Source organism: Triplophysa rosa, linkage group LG9 (assembly GCF_024868665.1).
Source record: "Triplophysa rosa linkage group LG9, Trosa_1v2, whole genome shotgun sequence".
Lineage (NCBI taxonomy): Eukaryota > Metazoa > Chordata > Actinopteri > Cypriniformes > Nemacheilidae > Triplophysa > Triplophysa rosa.
The window spans coordinates 5564770-5591326 of NC_079898.1; the positions used below are offsets into that span (position 1 = coordinate 5564770).

A 26557-nucleotide genomic window follows, 5' to 3' on the forward strand; every position below is an offset into this window, starting at 1 on the left:
TCAGTGAGGATATCTAGAGAGGAGGTAGTTGATGGCCGAATGCGAGTAATACTTGCATATACATCATACAATGTCATGTCATGACATATAGTGAAAGTGAAAGTGACCTGTTCGTCAGATATGGTGACCCATACCCGCAATGTGACCTCTGCATTTAACCCATCCAGAGAGTAGTGAACACACGCACACCAAGTGGTGACAACACGTACACCCGGAGCAGTGGGCAGCTATCACTGCAGCGCCCGGGGAGCAAGTAGGGGTAAGGTGCCTTGCTCAAGGTGCCTTGCTCATATACACTGCTGTTCAAAAGTTTTGAAACGCTTGACTAAAAACTTTACTCGTGAAGATCTTCAAAGTATATAACATGATGACTCCGCGTCTGATCTGTGCACAAAATTTAAAGAGACATTAAAATTTTATGTATACCTTCATTATTTGGAGCTGGAATGGACTAAATAACAAATTATTTTACGAGCTTAAAGGTAGAAAAAAATATATAAAAATGTTTCATTCCGTTATTATATAGCAGTTTTCCGCTATTCAGTGGTGTCCCACATTATCCCACACAAACAGATGACCTGTCCCATTTGGTTTGTTGGGTGGTGGTGGTCACCCTAGCTGTCGGGGTGCAAATTCATATCAGTTTGATGCCATTTGACTTTAATCCACGTAAAGATAAGTAAAGTAAAGTAACCTGCAATTACATGTTTCAAACAGAGGTGGCGATGTAGAGACAAAAGTTACAGTTTGCATCTTTAAATAAACCTTTATAGAAATAACTTTTAGTAGTAGATTTTTACGAAATGATCTGAGAACAGAAGACCGCAAAATTTCCAACCTACTAAAAAATCAATTCATACTATTTGTAAACTGTAATAAACCTTGTGTTCATGCCCACAGCTGCGTACTGCAGTGTGAACGATCTGCCCAAGAACGGAGGGGTCAACAACAGGGCGAGGGACCGGCCGGGCAGCAGGATCCAGTATTACTGCAACTCTGGCTACAGGCTCGTGGGTCACAGAAACGCCACGTGCAGACTGCATCCCAACGGCCTTTACCAATGGGACAATCCTGCTCCACTTTGTCAAGGTAACTCAAACTCTTCAATGCCATTCATTGAGTCAGTTCAATCATTTATATGTCTGAAAATGGCCTTGAAAAGGCAACCCACCTTTTGAGGATGACAGAACAAAAGCACCCCCGCACTCCTAGACACGAAGCCGCTTTTATCCCATCCAACACTTCCGTCGAGGAGCACGCACTGAGATCGCCTGTGTCCTTTTGTCCCAATGTCATAATGGGCGACTCTTCAGTCACGGCAAGACGGAAGCGTAATTGAATGTGTTTGATGTGTCGCGGGTTCTCTAAATTTCATTGTTCATGCTTCCCTCTGCTCATTCCTCTGTTATCGAGGAGCTAATTTTATCCTCCAGCCTACGTGGAACCCCGTCCTCCCTTTCTCTTCTAGTCCTCTCGCACTCCGAGCCCTCGTGTCTTTCGTTCCGGAGCGCTGTCAGAGAAAACGCTCTCTCGTAGAGCGTTCATTAGTGAGACCAGACATCTGCGGATCAGGCGTGTACTGGCAAAAAAATAGTCAGCGAGTACGTAGAGATAATTGTTCCACCTGTTATGTTTAAGGGAGGTTATGTGTGGTTATGAGATGGGAGAAATGAGAGGAGTTCACACACACAAAAACTTGACAGAAAGCCAATTAAAACAAAGTTGCTCTATTTAGGTGAATCTCACAAAGACAAGTCACATAAAAACACTTTTACAGTAAACAAAAGAATGAAATTGCATAAGAACATATTTGCCTCCACCAGATCTTCTTTAATGAGGCCGGATGTTTGGATGTTTTTCTCACTGAAGATTCTCATTCCTGACATGTAGTTCTGTAAATTGTTCGCTGATTTATTATATAGTAATATTTCAGTGTTTTCGTACATTACAGTAATGATAATTAGAGTTGTAATGAGAATCACAGGGGTGTTCAGTTAGTCATAAAAAAGTCACTGTGAAAAAATCTAGGGATGTATCAAAATATCGTCTTATAATCGGTATTGGTCGATAAAAGCAATTTTTTTACACAATCTACTATGGGATACTTATAACAGACGATGATAAGTGCCGATATATCCTGTCAATCAAAAGAGGACAACAAAATGCAATGAATTTGTGCTCTGTACTGTAGAAAATGTTAGGATTTGACATCAGTTTGATGTTCATGATTAGCAGTCATTACATGAATTATTAACATTAATAAATATTAATTTAATCTTCAGAATCGTTATCACTCTGAATAATCAGCATCGGTAGGGATATTTAGTATCGGTGCATATCTAAGATACAAACTAAATAAATCTAAATGTTGTTCTTGATTTCGGAATAAAATATCACCTGAATATGTAAAGGGTTGCAATAGTTTACCAATACAAAGCCATTACAGTACATGTTACTACACTGTTAAAAATTATATCCTGTTATTTTTACAGATTTTTCACAAATAATGTCCGGATTTTTTCTCGCATTTTGAAATATGGTCAAATTATAAGAAAAGACTGCAAATTTACAAGAAAACTTGTAATTTTATGGGAATAACTGTTATTTACGGTGTATTACTGGTGCCCCAGCTGCTGAAATACAGTCAAAAACTGTCGAATTATAGAAAAAGATTGCAAATTTACAAGATAAAAAGATAAACGCGACCTTTTAGAAGAAAAAAAAACATTATTTTACGGAATACACCCCAGCTGCCAAAAAATTTCGGTTTTTACTGGATTTTTTTACAGTGGTAAAGACATCGAAGAGAGATTAGAAATAGAATCAGGTCATGACGCAGGTCAGATTTTACCCTGTGCCTCTGTATATAGCATACTTATATCCAAAATGACAATATAGTGTATTGTGGGGATAAAATTATATAGACAGATTGTTTACATGGCCCTATGTAGATCTGTGGTTCAGCTTCTATTGGGCAGGAGTGTTTGAAATTATTCACACATAAGAGCAACTAGAGAAAACGAATGACCGAGAAGAGAAAGCAGAATATAATTTCTATTTAAAGTTTTTAAAACTGCAATAAAGATGGAAGACTGAACTTAATTTGCATGCATGTGCTCCTCAATGGTCAGATACACGTCCTATGATATCAAAATAGTTCATGTGTCGGCGCCAATAGCCTTGTTGTTAATGCACCGACATGTAGCGCCAATCCGATTACTGTCTCGAAGGTCCTTTGGTGATCCTGCTCCCCTATATCCCATCTTCTCTCTATTATTCTGTCCCATTAAAGTTATAACAAGCCCCTAAAAATATAACTGGAAAAAAGTCACTAGTGAGTTTTCATGTAACATACTTTCGCGATTTGGTTAAATCCTAATGTACACAAACATCAAAGTTAGACATGTATGAAACTATTAGATTGTGAAAATACATTCTAATAGACCTGCAGCTATCCATAATATTGTTAAATCCTTCTTGACTGAATAACTTTAACGGGCTACATTTATGTTTAATTCATACCGTGAAGACTATGTAGTGATTTATTTTACATTTGACTATTTCTGAATGTTTACTTGAAATATGTCCAATGCTTTTTTCGCCATTTGTGTCTTTGTTCTGTTGTATTTATTTTTCGTGTTGCATGCAATTTGTTTCTTGGTTGTTATTTTATTACTAAATTGACTGCTTTAATAATTCATTGAAGCATTGAAAACAAGCCAGTATTAGTTTTCTTTGTGGTAAAAGAATTGGTTTTGAGAATTGTCAAAATTCACTGGTATTGGCCATAAAAATGTTGGTAATGCGACAACCTTATTTCCAGCAAAGTAACTATATTGTGATATTAACCATTATTGCGATATAAAATGACCCATATTCGAAGCAAGGGCTTTTATGAGACACTGTTTCAACTTTTATGTGCTTACTGCCAAAAACGTGGCCCAACACCACACCTAAATATTCCCCTTCAAAGGACGTTCTCAACAGAGATGCCAGCCAGTGTTCACACACATTCAGAATCACACAAAGATTTTACTCGATGAGTCTCATTAGTCTTAATCACACAAAGGTAAATGACACCATTCCAAGGACTGGAGGTTATAGCACTAATATTCTTTTACCATTGCCGAACAGAGGCTGCCTGAGCCCCATTTGCAGTGAAGGGCATCTAGAATGGGCGCTAATTAAGGCCAATCATTTCTTTAAGTGATGGGAGCAATCCATGCAGTGGACCGGTGGGTCAGAGAGACTCAAGGCCCGATTCTCATTCAGAAGTTTAACGAGGAACACCTTTAATTGGTCCCATCGCATTTCTGAAAAAGGAACACACACCTGCTTGCTTGTGTGTGTGCTTACGGTTTTTGAGACCTTGCATATTTTCTTGTTAAAAAGAGCCAATTTTATAAATGAAAGGTTGCGTGGAATAGAGGTCTGTTAGCTGACCCGAAACCAACTGTGCAACTTTGGGTGTTTGTCAGTTGCGCTTTTTTGGAAGATTACTATAAATATTTTATGAGTTAGGGTTCAGGTAAGGGTTGGTGTTGGAATTTTCATGTGCGTAGATTTTAGAGGGTTGTGAATTATTTGTCGTCCTCTTCTTTTCATAATAAAATTGTTCTAAAGAAGCTTTACGAATAATGGTGCCTTACAACTCCGGGTGAGCAAGCCAGAAAGAAAACTCCCTTGGATGAAAGATAAAAATGCAGATATTTTCTGTGAAATGTAGGTTATGTGCCTAAAGTCTGTTACTACGGTTTGTGCTAAATTCAATCCAAAAAGGGTCACGATGTCACGATTCTCAGGGTGAGACACGGAGACAAGGATACATGGACAGAGGACCCAAGTGCAGACAACGGGTAAGGGGTTAACAAGACAGACTTTAATTATATCTAAAAATACAAAACAAAGACCCACGTGGGGGAACATAACAAAACATAGCAACAAGGACAGGGACTAACTAGACTAGAAATAATAACAACACTTGCCATAACCACAATAAACTAAACTAACTACAGAACAGTAACTCACCCACATGACACAAACACAACGCAACAGAACAATGAACCAGCACGAGACAGAAGACACAAGGGCATTATAAAGGGGATAAATCAAGAGGGGACAGGTGCAGGACATGAACTAATTAACAAACAATAACGAGGAGACGAAAGGGCGGGAACAGAGACGCCACACCGGAGAGAGGGAGTATATGGAATGCCAAAACTGACTCTCTCCACATAAAGCAAGAGGTTCTATCATGGTTCTGCCACTAGGTCAAGAAAAGCAAGACAAGGTGGGACAGAACCATGACACACGATACCATAAACACATCTTACTATACTATACCAGCAGAACTATCAGAATACCAACTACTGTGCAATGTGGTTGTTATTCATCATTCAAATCTACAAAATAAAGTACAAAAACATTTCCTTAAACACAGATCTAGATGGAAACAATCTCAATTAATACTTTTTAATTAAATTAAATGTGTTTACTACAGTTAACTATAGGAAATACTAACTTATACTACACAATGTTTCACATGGGAACTAAATCAATGTGCGACATATATTATCTATAGACTGTTTCATTGGACGCACGCGCCTGACCCAAAGTTAACTTCAGGTATGTGTTTAGTTATAATACAACAATTTATTTTGTTAAATTTATATTAATATTATTTTATATCAATATTCTATTGCATATTAATTGTATTAAATTAAATTAAATTTACTCAACAGTTATTGATTCTTTGCGGAAGTCTACCGGAAGTTAAGTTTGGGTCACATGATAGCATTTGTTTAGGTTGTCGCCGATGAAACTCATTCTCACTCAGACTCACTCATGTCATTCTTCACAGCATTTTTTGTTTTGCTCGTGACATTCTTCTGCAGACATGTTTACTAGGCTTGGACCGGGTCTGTTTTTTTAAAGAACCGGAACCGTTAGCAATTTATAAGTTTCGGTTCCAAAAACGGTTCTGGTGTGACACGTGGCGAAGCACTGCGAGTAGCCTTTCGCCACCGTTTCCCATAAATGATGTGACAAACCAAACAGAAACACAGCGCCGCATCTTTAACTGCCGAACACATCGGTTTCCATGACCCACAGACGCGACGCACCTCGTCTTGCCATCCACAACCTTTTCCTGTACGCGCACTAGCATCCTTGATAACTATGCACATTGTTTGTCTGTACACATAATGGCAGCGTATTTTGTTTAAATATAGTTCATTAATTTAGGGAAATGAGGAAGTGTCTTAGCCCTCATTAGACTATTTGGATCGTATTGATAGTGTAAAAAATCTACTATAAAGCACATGTGATTGATGGATTAGCATTACTCAACATAACTTACTACCTTACAGTCAGCAAAACCGCATTCAATCAAGGTAAAATAGTAAAAAATAATAATTTTGAATTTAAATGGAACCGTAATCGAAACCGGGAATCTATGGAACTGGAATCGGAACTGACAATTTCTGACATTGCCCAATCCTAATGTTTACTGAAAGGTAATGCGCATGAGCAACATTACTTACGGTACTACGTTTAAATAAAACGAGTGGCATAGCCAGTATTTTGACGCTTTAGTAGTGCAATGCTAACGTAGCACAGGTGCACTGCAACCCAAATCCAAAATGTTTTCCAACATCTGCTTTGCAACAACAATGAAAGACTGTAAAAAGCAATGTAGAAAAAAAATAAAGGAATAGTTCACTCAAAATAAAAGTATTATTACATCGTGCCATCCTAGGTGTACATCTTCCATAAATAGTAGTAGTAACTTGCTACTAGTAGTACTTTGTAACTGACTGAGTGAAGTGACTGACCAGGCTGTTCAGGTCGCTTATTTTGAGTTCAGCCTCAAAATCTATTACTCAATGCAGATTGAATATGCGATACACTTGCATATCTATGCGATATAGATCTTTGACTGTCTGTACACTGTATGTCATTTATCTGCATCTGCTGTTATTTGTGTCTGATCGGCAGCTGTGTCTTGCGGAGTGCCAGAGTCTCCCGCCAACGGCTCGTTCCACGGCTTCCAATACACGGTGGGCAGCACGGTGCAGTATGTGTGCGAGGATGGCTACAGACCGGACGCGGGCAGCCTCCTCACCGCCGTCTGCCTGGAGGACGGCACCTGGAGCAACGCGGCTCATCCTCCCTGCTGTTTACGTGAGCAAATCGAGTCCCCTGTTTCTATGCCAACAGCATGTTCAAATCTCCTGCCTCATTGAACCGCAGCAGTCAGTTCCTTTACCCCTCGCCGTCCCCCTCTGAGAGTAATGTAGGGCAGGTAATTGGTGAAATTAACAATAATGACTTGATTTTTTGCGGTTTGGCAACTCAAACAAGACAAATGGTATGATGTGGCATGTCCCCCTTCTGACCTGAATCACCATTAGCCCACAAAGCCGACCAGAGTGGCCGCAGCCAAATGACCGTGTATTATGCATTCAGAGGTCAGAAGAGGAGAGATGCTCATTAAAACCGATGCTGCTATAGATAATGTCGCAATTTCATATTGTGATATTCCAAACCATTAACCGGAGAATGAAAAGATGAGGGAACTGTATACACTATATAACATCATGTCACGGTAATCCGTCTGTCTAATTTGATTTCTATATTAGGAATGCCGTAAGTAAATCAACTTGATTTGTTAATAGATCGTCACAAATTATTTAAAGGTTTTAATACCACTGGAGCAAATCTCAAGGAATACTTCTTAAACACATTTAAAGGGGTGATATGACACGGCTAAAACGAATACTATCGTTTGTTTTAGATGTAATGCAATATGTATACACGATTTAAGGTTCAAAAACGCTGTATTTTCCACATACCGTGCATGTTTGTATCTCCTCTTTGCTCCGCCTCTCTGAAACTCGCAGATTTTTTTACAAAGCTCATGGCTCTGAAAAGCGAGGTGTGCTATGATTGGCCAGTTAACCAGTGCGTAGTGATTGGTCAAATACTGCAAGCGTGTGATGGAAATGTAACGCCTCTGACCATATTTGGAACATCAGGTTCCCAAGCAATTGTACTGACAGGTACGCCCACCTCACTTGCGTATACATTTGGGCGGTCTTAGTCAAATCATACCACGAGCTGACGTAGATTTGTGGGGGTGTGGTTACACGAGGCGTTTCAGGCAGGTCTGGGTGAGCATTCGCTTTTAGACAGAATGCATCTATTGTTCCCACACTTTCATTTTTGCAATTTTACGTGTCTAATACATGCATGGGCAACTTATGACAAAGATACAGAAAAACACATATTCGCGCCATATGACCCCTTTAAACTTTCAGTTGAGGATTTCTCAGGCCAGCATCAAAGTTTGCATGACAAACTTTTCTTTTCTGAATGTTGTGATACTCCTGATCTGCAAAAAAAAATTATAGAAGAGAAGAGAAGGCATCCGTCCTGTTTCACAGCTCTATGTCAAGGTGTCCTTTCATTCTGGAGCTTTGTGATGACAGTGTGGCATTCACAGCATTCTTAGATGAGCTGTATCCGGCAGCGCTCCATCTCCTAAAATGAGCTCAACAAGCACAGGCCGAGAGGTTTCAATCTTTTGTCATGTAGAACATGGAGAAGAGAACACGATGTGCCATAATAAAAGCATGGGCGAGGATGCTTAAGATCCTATTCAATATACCTGACCCGGCTTTCTTCCTCAAAGTTTGATGTACCCACAGCGGCTGCGAAACTATGTTGTTCAATCAAAAGAGCATCTGTTTCATGCAGGCAACGATACTACTACGCCAGTATCCTTATGTTTCCACTCCATTCTGCTGCCACATTTATATAAACACGTTTATTATACAAAACCATATCAATTACATTTCAGATCTTGATTATGAAACATTTTATTGAATTAAAGAATCGATTCAAATCTTTTTTATAGAATGACGTACTAAATGATTTAACAAAACATCAAAGCAGAGGTTGTGGTAAAATGACCGGTTATTTACATAATGCTAAAAACTTCATTTCAAATGCTATCCATTATATTGTCAGTTGAATACAATCGCAACTAGTGCATCAAAACTAATTTTATTTAGCTTTATGTGGTATGTTCTAATGATCTACAGATGCATCTGGAGATTGAGCTATAAAAGAAAATGAGTTTTAAAGTAAAAAACACATTTAACATTTGTTCAAAGTTGGCAGGAAAGGGAGTAACAATCATATTCTTTTACATATCGTGACGTATATCCGAGGAAAACAGTTTCTGTAAGGAAAAAAATGTGGGGCGGGACTTGATTTCTCACATCGAGAACTGATTGGATTGTTGGAAGATTAGCGTTGCTAACAAAATGGCGGCAGATTTGAATGCCAGTTTGCAGTCAATCGTGGAGGATTATTCCCCACCGGACTCACCATCGGCACCCTCCCATGAAGAAAGCTCCTCCCTCGCGCCATTCCTTGTGACAGGAAGTGACGAGAAGTCGTTTCGGGGTGGTGGGGTTGGAAGGTCAACATTTATGATTAGAGATTATAAGGGCACATGAGTTTTAAAAAATAATGACGTGCACAGATAAATCATTTATAAAAACACTACAATATTCCATAAAAATAAGATTTTTCAATTTTGATTTCATGCTGTCTATAGAACTAACAGATCTAGCCATTTTTATTATTCACGTTTTATACTTTTAAAAACAATTAAGATGACTAAATAATTTCCATTTATTTATTCGTGTTAAAATGCGCATATTAAAAATAAATGTGGTAACACTTTACAATAAGGTGCTATTTGTTAACAATTTGTTAATGCATAAGCAAACATGAACTAACAAAGAACAATACTTCCACAGCATTTATTAATAATAATTTCAGCATTTACTGTATGCTAGACACTTGTTGGCTGCTTTTCTTTCACTAAAGTTTAAAGCTACAATCCATAACGTTTTGACTTCAGCCCACGTAAGGATAAATGTACGAAGTAACCTGCTTTTTTATGTTCAACTCAAAGACGGACGATAGAGAGACAATGGTTATGGATTGCAGCTTCAAACCCATCTAGTAATTAAATAAATTTAAAAAAAATTGTTAAAGGGATAGTTCACCCAAACATTAAAATTGTGTCATCATTTACTCACTCCTTTCTTCTGCAGAACGCACACAAAAGAAGATATTTTGAAGAATGTTGTTAATCGGCACCCATTCCCTTGCATTGGTCTAGTGACCATATCATAGAAATGAATGGATGCCGGCTCTGTTCCGTTACCAACGTAGTTGAAAATATGTTTTTTGTGTTCTGCAGAAGAAAGAAAGTCATACAGGTTTGAAATGACAAGAGGGTGAGTCAACGATGACAGAATTTTCATTTTTTGGTGAACTACCCTTTTAAAGAGATTCATTGGAATGCACAATTTAAAATGTAAAGGTAATATTGAGCACTAAAGCATAGGCCTTTAGATCAGAAGCTTTTAAAATTCTGTGACAAATATATTCTGTACATACATTCCTGGTACTGCACATCTATCCCATGATTCCTGTAAGCTCCAGTTGTTTCAGTTCCAGTAGCCTCAGGATCACAGTCCTCCATTAATGTCTTCTTTGCTTTGTCTCCTGCAGCGGTCCAGTGCCCGGACATTGAGAGCATGCTTTCTGAACACATGGTGTGGCGTCTCATCTCAGGCCAGCTGAATGAGTTCGGTGCACGAATAATGCTGAGCTGCTCCCCTGGCTACTATCTAGGGGGCAGGAGAACCATCAAGTGCTTAGCTAATGCAACCTGGGAAGGGCTGGAGGAGAAGTCCACATGCAAGAGTAAGAACCTATTACACTCAAAGCGAGTATAGTATAGTACTCTTGAAACATTGTGCGTTAGCCTACTGTTCATTTAAGGAGACCCCACAGATATGCACAAAATGAAGGGAAACGCGAATTACGCTCTTGGGATTTCACAAAAAGATCAGCGTGTTAATTACCAAACTGCGTTCATCGTGCGCTAATGAAACAAATTAATTAGGGCAACTAATATGTCTGAAATCTGGCCCTTTTCTAAACCACATCCATTTCTTTCTCCTCTGATCCGAGTGTAATCCTCTGGATTTAGCGTGTACTCCATCCACCGCTCAGTCACTTCTGATCACGGGCCGGTTTTCACCGCAGGGACGGCCTGTGTAAACATTATTATGGTGATTAAGTCTTTGGTGAAAAATGCTTCGGCTGGTTCGAGGTCAGCAAGCGAATGTAAATATTGTAATCAGTGACGGCTGCATTGTGAGACTGTTTATACGCTACGGTGAGACCGATGGAAACATGCCTTTATTTGTTAATGAAGGCGACGGATGCAAACAGCCACGACATCATGAAAACAAACGTGTTTGCGCAACAGTGTCAGAAATTAACGCTTGCATTAACATGCGATGTTTGCCTTTGGAATTTGATATGCAGGACATTTTTAATCCGTATGTCTTCGAATCATATATAAACTACTTCATTATAAATTCAAGTAATCAACTCATTAAAACATTTTCTTGTTCTACAAAACCATTTTAAAAGGTGTATGCTGGAAATCAGAAGAGCATTAAATGTTTACGAATTTCTTTACTAAACGAAATCTATATTTCTAGTATTTGTAGGCGTGTCCAGACTCGACATGGTGCTGTGTTTTCTCTGCTGCTATCATTAAATGAACACTGTGTCTGTGTTGCTTTTCTCCTGGTGTCCGAAAGCGACAGCAAATAAGACTGGGATACGGTGTCAGCTGTCATCAAAATGACCTTTTATTTTTAATACAGCCTGACCCTGTGCCTGTGTTTCCTCCAGTCATTTCCTGTGGGGAGCTTCCGTCCCCTCCTAATGGCAAAAAGATGGGCACCCTGACTACCTACGGCGCCACAGCTATCTTCCTCTGTAACACGGGCTACACATTAGTGGGCTCGCACGTCAGGGAGTGTCAGGCCAACGGTCTGTGGAGTGGAGTCGAGACCAGATGTCTGGGTAAGTAGCGTCTTTCAGTAAGGTTTATGTGAAAGCCACAAAAGCAACAAATTTTGGTTTGCATAACAGGTCTCTGCTGGATGGAAACTAGCATCAGTATTGTATTATTGATCAACTGTACGTATTATTGAGTAGGGCCGCTTCCACAAAAAACATCATTTGGAGTACCTGGAATAAGGCTGTGTGTTCACCAAAGCATTTAACGCAATGTCATTAGGTACAAACATGGATTCTTGGAAAACAACATTAACATCTGCATTGTTGTTCAGTAGGGTTTGAAGGTTGGTTGATGGTACAGTATTTGTAATTGAATCCGCTGTCATTGGATGGCAGACAAGTAAGTAATGACATTGATCTGTTGTTCCAAATAAATAAATAAAAATGAAAAAGTTGGAAAAAATACACTGGCCTCAGAAAGAAAAACAACGCTTTGGTGACACACAGCCTAACATTGCTATCCACCAATCAAAGCACAGTTTGAAGAGTCAGACGGACTTACAGCAAAAGTTCTTCTTTTTAAGTTGATATCACAAGAAGAGTTTATTTAAATATTATAAGAAAAAAAAGATTTTTCTCCCACAAGTTGTATTTAGAAATGCAGCATATCAAGTACATCAACTCCTCTTGTAATGTTTTTTTCAATTCTTTGTTCATCTGCCACAGTGATGTCTGTAAACAATTTTCAGTGCAACTTCAGAAAATGTGCACATCCAAAAACATTTAGGACAGGTGCACATTCAGCCAAAATACTAAGTGTTATATTAAAAATATTATAATGTAGGTATAAATGATGGCTCCTGTAAGGTAGTATTGCAGGGGAAAGCAGACAGAAAGAGCTGAATATGCCACCATGTGTGGATCATCACTGACCCCTAGACACATCACCTGCCGCTTGACCGAACAGCATGGAGGGCATTTCATCAAAATGTCAAGCAGTGATGGCCAGAGCCAGCGCTCCAGATTCTGTGTCTTAGATTTAGTAACGGAGGTTGCATTGAAATTCTGATAATAATTATAATCAATCTGAAAATGTGTTTCACTTCTTCAGCTGGTCATTGTGATTCTCCTGATCCCATTGTTAACGGCCACATCAGCGGTGATGGGTCCAGTTACAGAGACACGGTTGTTTATCAATGCAACCTGGGTTTTCGACTCATAGGGACGTCGGTTCGAATCTGCCAACAGGACCACAGGTGGTCAGGGCAAGCCCCAGTGTGTGTTCGTGAGTGTCCTTTCACCTTTTTATTATACATCTTTAATGGCAATTGTTTAAAGGGTTAGTTGTGTCATCATTTATTCAGCCTCATGTCATTCAAAACCTGTATATGACTCTGGAGTACAAAAGAAGTTATTTTGAAAAATGACTCCGTGGATTTGGGATAATACATTGGAGGTCAATGGGGTTCAATGTTGTTTGGTTATCAACATGTCATTTGTGTTCTGATGAAGAAAAAAACTCAAACAGGTTTGAAAATGACATGAGTGTTTAAAGTCCCAGTGAAATAAAAAATTACAATGCCTATTTTGTCATGAAATATTACAGCATTTATTGTAAATAGTTTATTAATGTGGGTCATTCTCTTTTTAAAAATCGCGTGCCCTCATAATCTTTAGTTAAAATCTGAAAATGCACTTCCGTCCTGTAATGACTCGCTGTCACGACTCTGCCTCATCTTGTCATGGTTTTCTTGGTCTTGTGGCAGAGTCGTGACAAAGCCTTTGGTTTAGTGTGAGAAAGCCATGGGGTGTTAATCTTTTGACACTCCATGTGTTTTCTCGTGTCCTGTCATTGGGCCCGCCTCTCTCGTTTCCTTCTCTGCTGTGTTTCATTACCCTCACCTGCCCTGTGTTATTATCCCTCGTTTGTGTTCCCCTTTAAATAGTCCTCATGTTTCATTGTCCTGTGCTCGGTGATTGTATTCAGTTCGTCGTGTTTGTTCAACGTCCCCTGTCTTTGCTTCCCTGTGTGTTTCTCATCTCGTTCCTGCCTTGAAAAGGCCTGTTAGTTTGATTATTATTTAGTTCTCGTTTTTGCCCCCTTGAGGGAAGTTTTTCTGTATACCCATTTATATTCTTAGTTCAGTTTTCCCCGTCGTGGGTGTTTTGTTTTGTACCCTTTGTTATTTTGTAAAATAAAGTTTGTGTCAACCCCTTACCCACCGCCTGCCTGCACTTGGGTTCTTCCGCCACGCCAGCCGTGACACTATCCATCTTAAATGATGTATGATAGACGGCTTGGGCGGAGTATCCGTTAACTCCTCCCCTTCAACTGTCAGTCTGCTCCCAGTTCCATTTCAAAACGCAACGGGTGTTTTTATACATCCAATCAAATCGCAGAGAAAGACGAAAGCCACGCCCACTATTTTTCTCATTCAAAATGTCATTTCACTCGGAAATGCGTCAAAATACAGAAGTAAAAACGATCGCAACTTCCGGTTCACGGGGACTTTAAAAATTATGAAAACATTTTCCTTTTTGGGTGAACTATCACTTTAACTTTAACGGGTGTCTGTGAATGTTTCATCAAAATAGCCAATCAAGCCTTTGATTTTAAAGCTTGAACAAAATGATATATTTTTTACAACTGGGTTAGGTTGATTTGAGGTTCATGTCAAAGTCTTTAGATGTAGATTATTATCTTTGTTGTACACTTCCACTTTTTTATTTTTAAAGTTTAAAAAGTGTGTTTGTGCTTTATCGCTATGCACTGAGTCATGATATTTGAGATTTGTTATATGATGCAAAGCCATTATTTAACATATACTGTATTAATGGCAACCTCTTCCAGCATCATCATCAAACAGGAAGCGATTGACTCTTTCATGTTTACCAACAGCTATAACCTGTGGCCACCCTGGAAACCCTGCAAATGGCCGAACTAATGGGAGTGAGTTTAATCTGAATGACGTGGTCAACTTCACCTGCAACACGGGCTATTTGTTGCATGGTGCCTCCCGAGCTCAGTGTCGCATGAACGGACAGTGGAGCAACCCCCTGCCCGTGTGCAAAGGTAAGAAAATCTCCTCGACACACTCTATGCGCAGTGCTTTAAGGCAGCCTGGCCCAGATTGTTGTTTCGAATCTCAACTGAGACTCAGTCTCGGACGCTGTCTTGTTATGCGAGAAGCTCCTTAGTAAAGCTGTTTAACACCCACAGCTCATGGGCTTAGCATTAACAGAGCGAAACCAACAGCTGTGCTCGGCAGTCTCACTCTGCCTTTGAATGACAAGAAGCAATGTGCAAATAATTCTCTTTATGTCACTTTCTATTTTGACGCGCGGATTTGAAAGTCAAATGGGTCGGCAGCCACCCGCGTGACACCGCGAGATGCTTTCTGACATTAAGCGGGAGCAACCATGCACGTCTTGTCACTTTAATGATTAATTAATGTGCCAGGGAAGTTGTTGATGGTGGCCTAGTGAAATTGAATTGTGACGGCAAATGGATCCAGGTCAACACATCTAAGATGGACAATTCCCTAAAGGCCGAGCTGAGGGGCGGAGCTTTGTCTTGTCCCGCAAGGCGTCCATATTTGCAGCTATTTCAGTCACAGGAAACCAAATCTACTCTAATGGAGGAAAACATTTTTTGTAAAAAATACTCACCAATGGGCTGTATTTTCAACAAAAAATTGAAAGCTTTTTATGCATTTTGGCTGTTCGTTTACACGACAATGGCATTTTGAGGGACTTTCAAAAATGTAGCACGAAATTTTTGAAAAATTCTATCGTTTCCATGTAAACTTTGAACTGCTAAATTCTAACAACACATAAAATGGGTGTAATGTGTCCTATGGTGTGACGTATCAAAATTTAGAAAACAAACTGTTAATATTACATTGTTTTATATTATTAATATTTATATTTATCATATAAAATAGCATAAGAGAGATTTATCTTTGTTAGTTTTTTCTACATTTCTGCCGTCACACCATGAAACAAATTTGCATATAAGTCTATCAACTACCCATATACAGTACATTGACGGTGGGTATTAAAAAAACACATTTAGGTTAAACCTGAACATGCATACAGTATGTGGGTAGGCGCGTAGTGTTTCTTTACAAATTGACACTGCCAATTACCGACCTTTGCTGCATCCCAATTTGCTGCGTCCTAAATACTATTCAAAAATAGAATTAGTATGTACCAAATCATAGTATGCTGAAGCGAGTATTCTCAAAGTACCCGGATGATCTACTGTTTCCGGTGAAAATTTGAAGTGTGAATCCATGGACACTTAATGGCTGATATTAGTGACGCTACACTGCATTAATAAAAGTAAATAAAAGATGCTTCGCTAAATTAAGAAATGTTAGTATACAGTAAACATAACATATGAAATAATGAATGAATAAATACTTAAATGCAAAGAAGAGATTTATTTTGATGTTCATGACAGTTCATAATCACAGTGTCCAGGCAACAACGGCCACTTCTGTTTTGCGTTAGTATATCCCAGTGCGTGCATACAGTATTGCTACGCACTAAAATGTATATACTTTTCATGACAAAAACAGTACATACTTTTAATGCATAGGTGAATTGGGACGCAGCAAGTGTTTTGTCTCATTTTCCCCAATCCTTGTAAACGCAGATCGTTTGACAATGTTGGGTTTTGCGCAAACGAAAACTTTGTTTTTTACTCCAACGTTGTTGAGTAAACATACTCTAAGGTTACTGGAAGGCGGGACTGATACTGTTAATTCTTACACACTTTTTAAATTTATTACCAATCTAATATGTGTTACACAATTTAAAAAAAAAGTATATACAATTACAAAAATGAAGAATTGCCCCATTCAATTGTAGTAAAAAAAGGTTAAATTGTTACCTACAATTACAAAATGGTAGAACTGTCATATACTTTCATTAATAAAAATGGACAGTTGTCACAGTTATTCAAAAAGAAAGTCGTCACAAGCAATTGTTATTTTTATTAACAACGTTCAAGGTTTTTTTGCACAATTTTAAGCCTTATTCTTACACTGAACTGGCCCTCAGATCAAAAATAGTGTCTCACAAAAAGAAAACACGGCAAAGCAATAACAGGTGCCAATTATCAGGTTTTTTAGCTGTTTTTCCACCGTCTTCTCTCCCATGGGGCTTAATTGAATGCCGAGACATTGACAGCTGCCACCCAGGCAAAGCTGCCCGGTTTGTTTCCTCTGGTCTTAACTTCAATCTTTTTTTAACCGAAGGGCAGTAACTGAACTAAATTTGTAACTGCGTGCCAGAAACAGCGTGCGCCGGTTTCCAGTAGAGAAAAATCTTAACATGGCCACATGATCTCTGGAAATCTGTCAGGATAGCATAGAAAGAATCAGCGCCTCGTGTACAGAATCACATGTGCTCTCCACATGCACTCGTGTCAACTTTGCCACGGAAATGCACTCGAGATGAGTTCCAGGTGTATGGGAAAACAAAAAAAATCAGAATTCACGCTCATAACAGCGCACACATGATCTTCAGAAAGACAGCGAGCGTTTCGGGTCAGAGCTGATTGAAATTGCTCTCGATACTGCACCAGCGATCCCTCTGTTCAACCCCTCCATTGATTTCTGTCTCTCTTCACTTTTGCTCGGCCTGTCAGACATTAAGCATCTGGCTGTTTTTATCTCGCAGTGGTAAACTGTTCTGATCCGGGCTTTGTGGAGAACGCCATTCGTCACTCTCAACAGCGCTACCCAGAGAGCTTCAACTGCAGAAACACCGTGATGTATCACTGCAAGAGGGGCTTCTACCTACTCGGCTCATCCGTCCTCACCTGCCGGTCAAATGGTTTCTGGGACAGATCGCTTCCTAAGTGCCTTTGTGAGTGATGCTCTACTGTTTCCTAATATATGCACGCATTCACAAAAGAGCGTAACGCCCACAACATTGCATTTTAGTGTTTTGTAGCTTTAAAATGATTAGCGGTGGGTGGAATAGTTACCCAAACCTGACACGTCACCTTAAGGAGCATTCAGTAACCCACACACTAGTCAATTTGTACTTTTCTTGTACATGCCTAGATACACGTGTCACAGTTATTATCATGTGATTGTGAGTAGGCTCTAGTAGAAGCCGTGGTGTTGTGGTAAGAACAGAAATACTGCATCAATGCGACGGCCTTTGTTTAATGCTATGCCACACAACAATAAACTTCTCAGAAGTATCTTAAATACAAGATGTTCCCTTCTCAGCCATATCCTGCGGTGACCCCGGCACGCCGCCGTTCGCTCTCATGTCAGGCCAGAAGTTCACCTACAGAGCCGTGGTCCATTACTCGTGCGGTCCGGGCCGATCTCTGGTGGGGAACGCCACGCGCCAGTGTCTGGAGGATGGCCGATGGAGCGGCACACCGCCCTACTGCTCAGGTACATCCATCAGCAGGTGGACACCAGAGCCTAGACAGACTGCTGATCTTTAAGCTGCTTCAGCTTACTTTAAGATCTCTTGGGCTCAGACAGACGCAAAAGTCTAAAGTTTGAACAGTAACTGCTGTTGACATCCGTGTAGATGAAGTACTTTTTTTCTGAAGCTGGGGGTGAAATGAACATCTTGTACATTTTGTGTTTATGTAATCCTGTTTTGCATTTATAAACTGGAGGTGATGTAATGTTTTAGAAAGTTTAGAAAGTGAACCAGGCTGTACTGCAGAGGAGCGCAACAGTAAAATGACGGAAATAAAATCTTATTCATGTTGTTTGTAGACGAGGTTAAGTGGTGATAGAGGCCTCCAATGAAAATCAAGTATTAACAAGACTTTGATAACCACTCAAATCTTAAAAAAATCCACCAATCAGATGAAACGAGATACTGTTAAAATAGAAACGGGAACTGTGTGTCCTTTGTTTATCAGTGACTATGTTAGTCATTTTACTTTGTAACATTGTTCGAATGCATAAAAATGTCCACAACTACACAGTCATTTATTTCTATTTTCAAATGCATCCTTGCTTCAAATAAAAGTCTATAATGTTGTGATTCATCTAGAAGCTAAGCATAACCTTTAAAATAGAAATAAAAAAAGAGAAATAACTGAAGCAGCTGAAAAAGTGGGTGGTCACTGTATAGAAAAACCCCCTTGTCTTTGGTCCAACATCCAGGTGATAATCCAGGATTCTGCGGAGATCCAGGAATTCCTCCTCGCGGTTCTCGTCTCGGGGAGGAGTTTAGACATAAAAGCCTTTTAAGGTTTACATGCGAGGCTGGATACACGCTGATCGGCTCATCCGAGCGCGTCTGCCTGCAGAACGGCTCCTGGAGCGGAACTCAACCCGTCTGCGAAGGTGATTCCTACGGCACCGGGACTCACACGCTTCTTTCCTCCTGTGCAGATGTTTTCTAATGAGAAACCCGCTTGCTTTAGAAGACCAGCAGGGGTCTTTTAGTTTGTGCTTTTAAAGAGGTTCTAATGCATTCTAAGAAAAGAAATCAGACTTTAGTTACACCATGTTCTCTTTGTTTCTGAGCCTCTCTCGACCTGCTCAGCTAGCTCTTTTCCTCAGTTGTACATTATAATTAGTGTAAAATTGATCTTTTGATGCTAACAGGCCTTAAACCGGTAATTGCCAGTTAACTCAATGACTCTGGGTAGAGGAGCTGTACAATAGGACCTGTCATTAAAATGGTGTGTAATGATACGCTGCTCTAATAAGGATTCGTGAATAGATCGCTGTGGATATGCAAATACGTTTTGACACGATTTAAACTTTCTTTAACGTTTGTTTCACTGTAATTGAAAGTTTAAAGCGTTTCCTTAATAACGAAACGGGTTTAAAGGGATAGTTCACCCATTTTGTTATCATTTCTTCACCCTCATTCACTTCCTAAATTCTTCAAAATGTCTAATGTTGTGTTCAACAGAACAAAAAAAAAATGATACAATAATGTTTCCTTCTATGGTAGTCAATGATGTCCCAGAAATGTCAGTTGCTAACATTCTTCCAAATATCTTTCTATGTGTTCAGCAGAACATAGAAATGTATACAGGTGTGGAACAACTTGAGGATGAGTAATTCATGACAGAATTTTCATTTTTGAGTGTAGTATCCCTTTAAAATCAATAAAGCATTTGCATAGATTCTCTAATTTTTAGTTTGTTTTTAGTTCAATACAGTGGTCCTCAAATTATTATTTATTAATTACATGTATGCATGAATGTTATTCATATTCCCTGCAGTTTTTCCTCCAAGCTATTATTACACAAATGCAGGACTCTTTATTCATACATAGTTTATGTATAATGTACATTTGTGCATTAGATGGATGAATGCACTTGTGGATGAATATTGTCATGTCTGAAGGGCATTGTTTGTTGTTACCCTGGAACCCGTTCAGCCGTGAACATATTTACAACATACCAGATCATAAACACAAACCTCACAGATATGTTTGTATATATAAATACGGTCATTCAAAGGCATCTTTCCATTAGTAGATAGGGCTGTTTAACCATTAATCACGATTAATCTCATCAAAAGTTTGTGTATAATGTCTGTGTACTGTGCATATTAATTTAGTTTTTATAATCACATACACGTACTGTACATGTTAATATTTAAGAAAAATATAAAAATGAACAAATGTTTATAATTTAACTTATATTTATTTTAACATAAATATATATATGCAAATAGTTCCTAAATATATACATGTGTGTTTATAAATACAAAATTAATATGCACAATACACAGACATATATTATGCAAACACGTCAATCAGATTAAAAATGCCCAAACCGATTGAAATTTCAATGGGATTGTAAGGGGTGGTTTATGCCGTTTGTAATCCGCATGATAGGACATATAAACACTTGATCAGATTAAAAACTGAAGTAGGAAGTTGTGCGCATGTGTAAAGACGATGCTGGCTCGTACAGACGTAAGGGCATGACGCACGGAACGGATCAGCTGTTGCTAAAGAAACCAAAAACCATAAATCTGACAAAGCCGTACAAATTTCCATATGCTTGTCATCTTTAAATGGACATATTAATGTTTCTATGCATTTAAAAATGTCTTAACTGTTTCCCTGTGAGTGAATTTTTAACCACAGTTTCTCAGTTCCCTTTTAAATCACGATACATTTGCAGATGTACAAACATACTGTAGGCTAAAATATCTAATCATAAAATTACAATTATATGCGTAGTAGGCTACCGAACATCTATTTTATTTATCGTTTACTTGCATGTGCTTTGGAAGGATTAACTGTTTTTACTAGGGCTGTCAAACGATTAATTGCGATTAATCACATCCAGAATAAAAGTTTGTGTTTACTTAATATGTGGCCGTGTATTGTGCATATTAATTTTGTATTTATAAATACAGAAACATGCACATAAATGTATATATATTTAATACAATTTTGAGATGTATTATTTATATTTACCAATAACTTAAATTACATATAAACGTTTATTCATTTTTATATTTTTCTTAAATATATGCGTGTATGTGTATATGTTTATAAACACAACGTTAATATGCACAGTACACAGACATATATTATGTAAACACAAACTTTTATTCTGGATGCGATTAATCGCGATTAATCGTTTGACAGCCCTAGTTTTTACCATGACAAGTCGCTGTAACGACCTTGTTTCATTGATATGTAGACATTATTTTGCGTTTATGAATTGAACATTATTATGCTGGTGTCTGTGACATAAAATAAATACATCTGTGCTTACAACATTGTTCGAGTAGCCGTTTTGTGAATATTATAATGATACCCGTGTCCACCGCGCTCGTCTCTGTTTACCGTTAATGCTGATATATGAGTCCGCGTATTATCACTTCTAAAGTTCGGTATTAGCTGTTGTTGCTAAACATTTATTTTAATTATTGTTTGCCTGCAGACGCTCTGGTGGGTCTTGGTAGTTTTGTCATGGTTTTACCATGGTAAAACCGCATCGGGTGTGCTCGTGCTTCATTGGCACCAGACATTACTCTGCCTTTATAAACTATAAAAAAAATTGTGCGGTTTGTAAAATAAAATATACACAATGTGCTTTACAACACATGTTTTAGTGGGTATTTAGGTGTGCAGTGTGCGCATGTCAGCAGATTGTATCGGATTTGAAGCTTGTCATGTAAACACGCACATCAATCAGGGGCCCGTTTCAATAAGGAGGTTCAACCAACTCTAGGTTAAACCTTGAACTCAGAGTTGGTTTACTTAGAAATTAGAAACTTTGAGTTTTTGATTTCAGAAGAGCTGATTTGAGTTAGTTCAATTTACTCTGGGTAGGCTTACCCTGGGTTAAGCTCGTGCACCACGACTATAAAAAGTCATCATCAATGGAGCTCTGATATTACAATTCACCATGGCAACGGCCCTAAAAAAAGCAACATGGCGGCAGAAAGCACTTGAGAGTGAGGCACACCTTCTGCTCTGTATACAGTGGATTTACTGATGTCCTGAAAATGACTTAAGTTTAAATTAATAAATGTACCAATAAACAAACAAATTAATCATTAAATGAATGAAACAACAGAAATATGTTCTCACTCGCCATGAGTGCTCTAGTTACGCGAGTGAGACGTCATGGTGTATAGGACACTTGTAGGGCGTCAGACTCTTGTGCAAAGTTAGACTGATCGCCGGTTCGAACCTTGCTCTGAGCAGATTTGAGTTGGAATGGCTGCACGTCAAAATTACTTGTTTATTACCTTTATCGCTTCATTTCTGCATGTATATCTGTATTTATTAATTTCTTTATTCATGCACTTTATTAAGTCATTTCTCATCGTCCATAGAAAATTATGCTCTGATGTAATACACATACGGTGGCTGATGTTATTGATGTAAGGATGGATGAGATATATTTTGATACGTATATCTAATTCACTGTAAAGAAAAACGGTACAGTTTTAATAAAAATGCACAGGGAAATGACAAAATTGCTCTCCTGAAATCAAAGTACATTCCAATGAATTAATGCAGCCTCTTCATGAATCCTCTATAAAAGCACATATGACATACAGTATAAGTCACTGAGATGGTCTCTGTGTGATCAAAATGCGTGCCATGAATGACTGTATTAATGAATGAATGAATTACACCACTTCGCTTTAAAAGGGGGAGGAGATCGAAATAAACTCTGGGTTTACCAAAGAAAACCTGCTCCCGACCAGGTTAGGTTCACAGAGTAAGTTACTATGGTTACTGACTGAGTATAAATTACCTCTCCTTTAGAAACGGGCTTGAGTTACCCCGCTTTCTCAGGTTTGACAGACCTCCCTTTCTGAAACGGAAAACCCAGAGTTTCCCTCATTTCAGGGTTAATATACTCAGAGTTTTCACTAAACCTCCTTTCTGAAACAGGCCCCAGATCATGTTATTTACCTTTCATGTAAACACTACATTGAGATTGCACAATCTGATTAAATTCAATCCGATGTGTCCATGTAAACGCAGCTACTGACAGTACTTCAGAAAGCCAAAGAGGTCTGAGCTGTATCCAGAACTCAAACTCTCTCTTTTATTAGCAGTTAATGAACTTTTTGTTTAACTTGCACCAACTTGTATTGTATCTCCAAGTTTGTTATTTTGTATAATTGTTCAGCCCTTATTACATAATGATATTGTGTTATTCTCCGATGAAAACAAATAATAACGCTCAGCAAACGAACCTGCAGCATTCAGGAAACTGGAAATATTTATATCTTCTTTTGAGAAGAAAACAACCGTCTGCCCAGTCACGACTCCACGTGTTGTATCACTAATTTATTTGTTTGTTTTCACTGCTACAGACAGCGCGATAGGCGCAGGAATTGTGCGAAAGAAATCAATACGATGCATTATTCAGAGAACATTCATAATTGAATAAGGCCTTTAACAGATAGCCGAGACTGATAACCACGGGAGAGAAACTCAACAGCAGACCTCCGTGCAATCATGGGATTACAAAATGTACTTCCTAGAGAGACGACGTGAAACACAACCTGTTGCCGCTTAGAACTAATGGCTTAAAGTTTGGAAATATATCTGTTTAGAGCAGACCTCCGCTGGGAACTCATTAACTCTTAATTGTTCTGCTTTTTCCTCGATTTTCTTGACTTTTTGTTCATTTCGAGAAGATATGAAGGGCCAAATTACAGCTACAGAGTTTCATACAAAAAGATTAAGTGGGTACAGTACGTGTGAAACTACTCCTAGTTATTGAAATAACACTGAGGTAAGACTCCACGGAACTAAACCAACAACCGCTCGCCTGTTTAGTTATTCACAAGATGCCGTTGAAAAGATTTCGCCCTTGAAGCATAAAAGCGCTCTTAATTTGACGTTCCTCATTGCCGCAGAAATGTAAATGAATAATTTAAATATTATTTGCCTTTGCGTGTGAATCGTTGTCATTTAGAAGAGTGTTTGTGAAAGCTTCTCCATCAATTAAAGGCCGTTTTCGCACATCGGAATTCTGCTGCCCTTATTTGAAAACGCCACTTCAAAGTATGAAAAAACCTCCAACTAATTGGAATTGGAAGCAAGTTGGTCTACGTTGCCAACAACACTCCGCGGGCTTTAAAACACGCCGCTTGTGCTGTAATTTGAAGTGTTTTGCTTGCGGTGCGAGCCCTCGGATATGTTTCAAACAAAGCTGCGCTCCCACAATCGTTGTGTTCTGTCCCGTTTTGTTTTACTCTTCACACATTTTCTCGCTTTGTTTTTTACTCTTTGGTTGTCTTCCCAGCTGTGTCCTGTGGAAACCCGGGAACGCCAGCCTACGCCAAGATCGTCTTCAGCGACGGCATTCTGTTTTCCAGCTCCGTGACGTACGCCTGCTGGGAGGGCTACAAGACCTCCGGCCTCACTACACGTCACTGCACCACCAACGGCACGTGGACCGGCTCGGCACCCGACTGCATCGGTCAGAACTGCAGAACCTCTCTGCTCTATTTCATCTGTGCTGCTGTAATTCCACTGGTTTAGAAAATCACAGCAGAGTTTATCAGCGAAACACAGATCTATTTATTTCATTCGGGAATGCGTGTTGCAAGAGCATAGAGGGAAAATGCAAAGATTGTCATGTTGGACGTCAACACACTCTGAAGTAGGCATCCATTGACCAATATGAAATTTAGTTGCAACTTTCAATTGACTTTTTCTGTCTTAATAACTGTAATTTAACCTATTTTCACACCTTTGAGTCAATTTGCATCCTGTAAAAAGGATCTCTATAATGTGTCAATTATCTCATACAATGTAGGCGTCAATGACATTAAATGTAGAGCAAATGGAAATGTTTGCTTTTCTCATCTGCGTCTCAGATATTCTGAGGAAGAGACAGAAATCTTACAGATGTCTCCATTAGAATTTCAGAAAAGATCTCAACAATGACAAAAACGGCTCCGATTTGTATAGTCTACAATCAAGTCAATACTATTGAAGATCTCAATATAAACTCAAACATCAAATCTAGATACCATACCTTCATTTTAGGCCTCCAAACTTTTTGTATTAGAACAAATGTTACGTTTGTTTCTCTTTTAATGTATCTTATACAATTCAGTCATAAATTGGCTGTTGTTTAGCTTTATTAGTGTACGGTACTGTAAATTCATGTTATAGCAAACTTGTTGCCAACTACATCCAAACTATAGCTTGGCTACAAAAAACAGCTTCCACGATACTGGTTTGAAGTATTCAGAAACCAGTCAAAACTACACTGTGAATCAGATGTCAGGCAAAGGCTGACAGAAAGGATGAGCGAGCGAGACATGACCGTTTTCACAGCTTTTACGACAAAACAAGCATCATGAATCCGGTAATGGAGACATGCACGATTTCATTTCTCTCCACACTCTCCATCATAACAGCGTTTGACCTGCCAGAGACAGCAAAGCCCACTATAGCACAACATATGTTGAGTCATTTACATTGCACTGTGCCTCTCTAAAACCACAAGAACTTTGCACTTTTCCATAATCGCTAGCTGCGCTGCTGCCAAATGTTGCCACTTAATAATGTTGAATGAAGAAAAAAAATATGGAAATTACATTCATTTATTTTAGCAGATGCTTTTGCAATTTAACAAAGTGGGAAACAATATTAGCAGCAAAGTTTTGCTAAGTCCTCTTAACTACTGTGCGAGACATTACTGTGAAAAACTATAATAACAATAATAATAAATATAGCTGCAAGCAGCGACATGGGGCCAAGCCCCCCTACGGCCCCGCAAGGGTAACTCGGAACCACGGTGGCGCAGAGCCACGAGAGCAGAAACGGAACGTACGTGAAAAATGGACAGGTCGAAAATAATAGGTGAGAACAAAGTCGAAGCGAACAATTTATACACAAGCATTGAACACGCCCACAGCCGGATTCTAACCACTGACCCCAAAGACTCCACGTTACTGACTTAGCGAATCTCGCCACTGAGCCAACATCCTATAATCGGGCTGCTGAGCAAAGCTGATGGAGGTGTAAGCAGCGATATGTAACAATAACCAAAGTTGCAGCTATGATAGCGCACAGCTACAAGAACAATATGTACGTGAAAAACGGATTGTTTAAAAAACGGCTGAGAATTAAATCCCAGCATACACTTTGAGACATGCGCTTTATTAGTCTGGGCCACTCAGTTGATGTGCTTGAC

The 26557-nt window shown here is 38.9% G+C and overlaps 1 protein-coding gene across 2 annotated transcripts in view; it reads left to right on the forward strand.

Moving 5' to 3' along the window:
- csmd1a (CUB and Sushi multiple domains 1a) overlaps positions 1–26557 on the forward strand; it is a 480783-nt gene that overhangs the window by 434860 nt on the left and 19366 nt on the right. For both annotated transcript variants that reach the window (XM_057341293.1, XM_057341294.1), the window contains exons 49-58: positions 901–1089; positions 6997–7182; positions 10594–10788; positions 11794–11967; positions 13016–13189; positions 14804–14977; positions 17593–17781; positions 18153–18326; positions 19059–19241; positions 24653–24829. In XM_057341293.1, the coding sequence (XP_057197276.1) occupies positions 901–1089; positions 6997–7182; positions 10594–10788; positions 11794–11967; positions 13016–13189; positions 14804–14977; positions 17593–17781; positions 18153–18326; positions 19059–19241; positions 24653–24829 (1815 nt within the window). The remainder of the gene's footprint in view (positions 1–900; positions 1090–6996; positions 7183–10593; positions 10789–11793; positions 11968–13015; positions 13190–14803; positions 14978–17592; positions 17782–18152; positions 18327–19058; positions 19242–24652; positions 24830–26557) is intronic.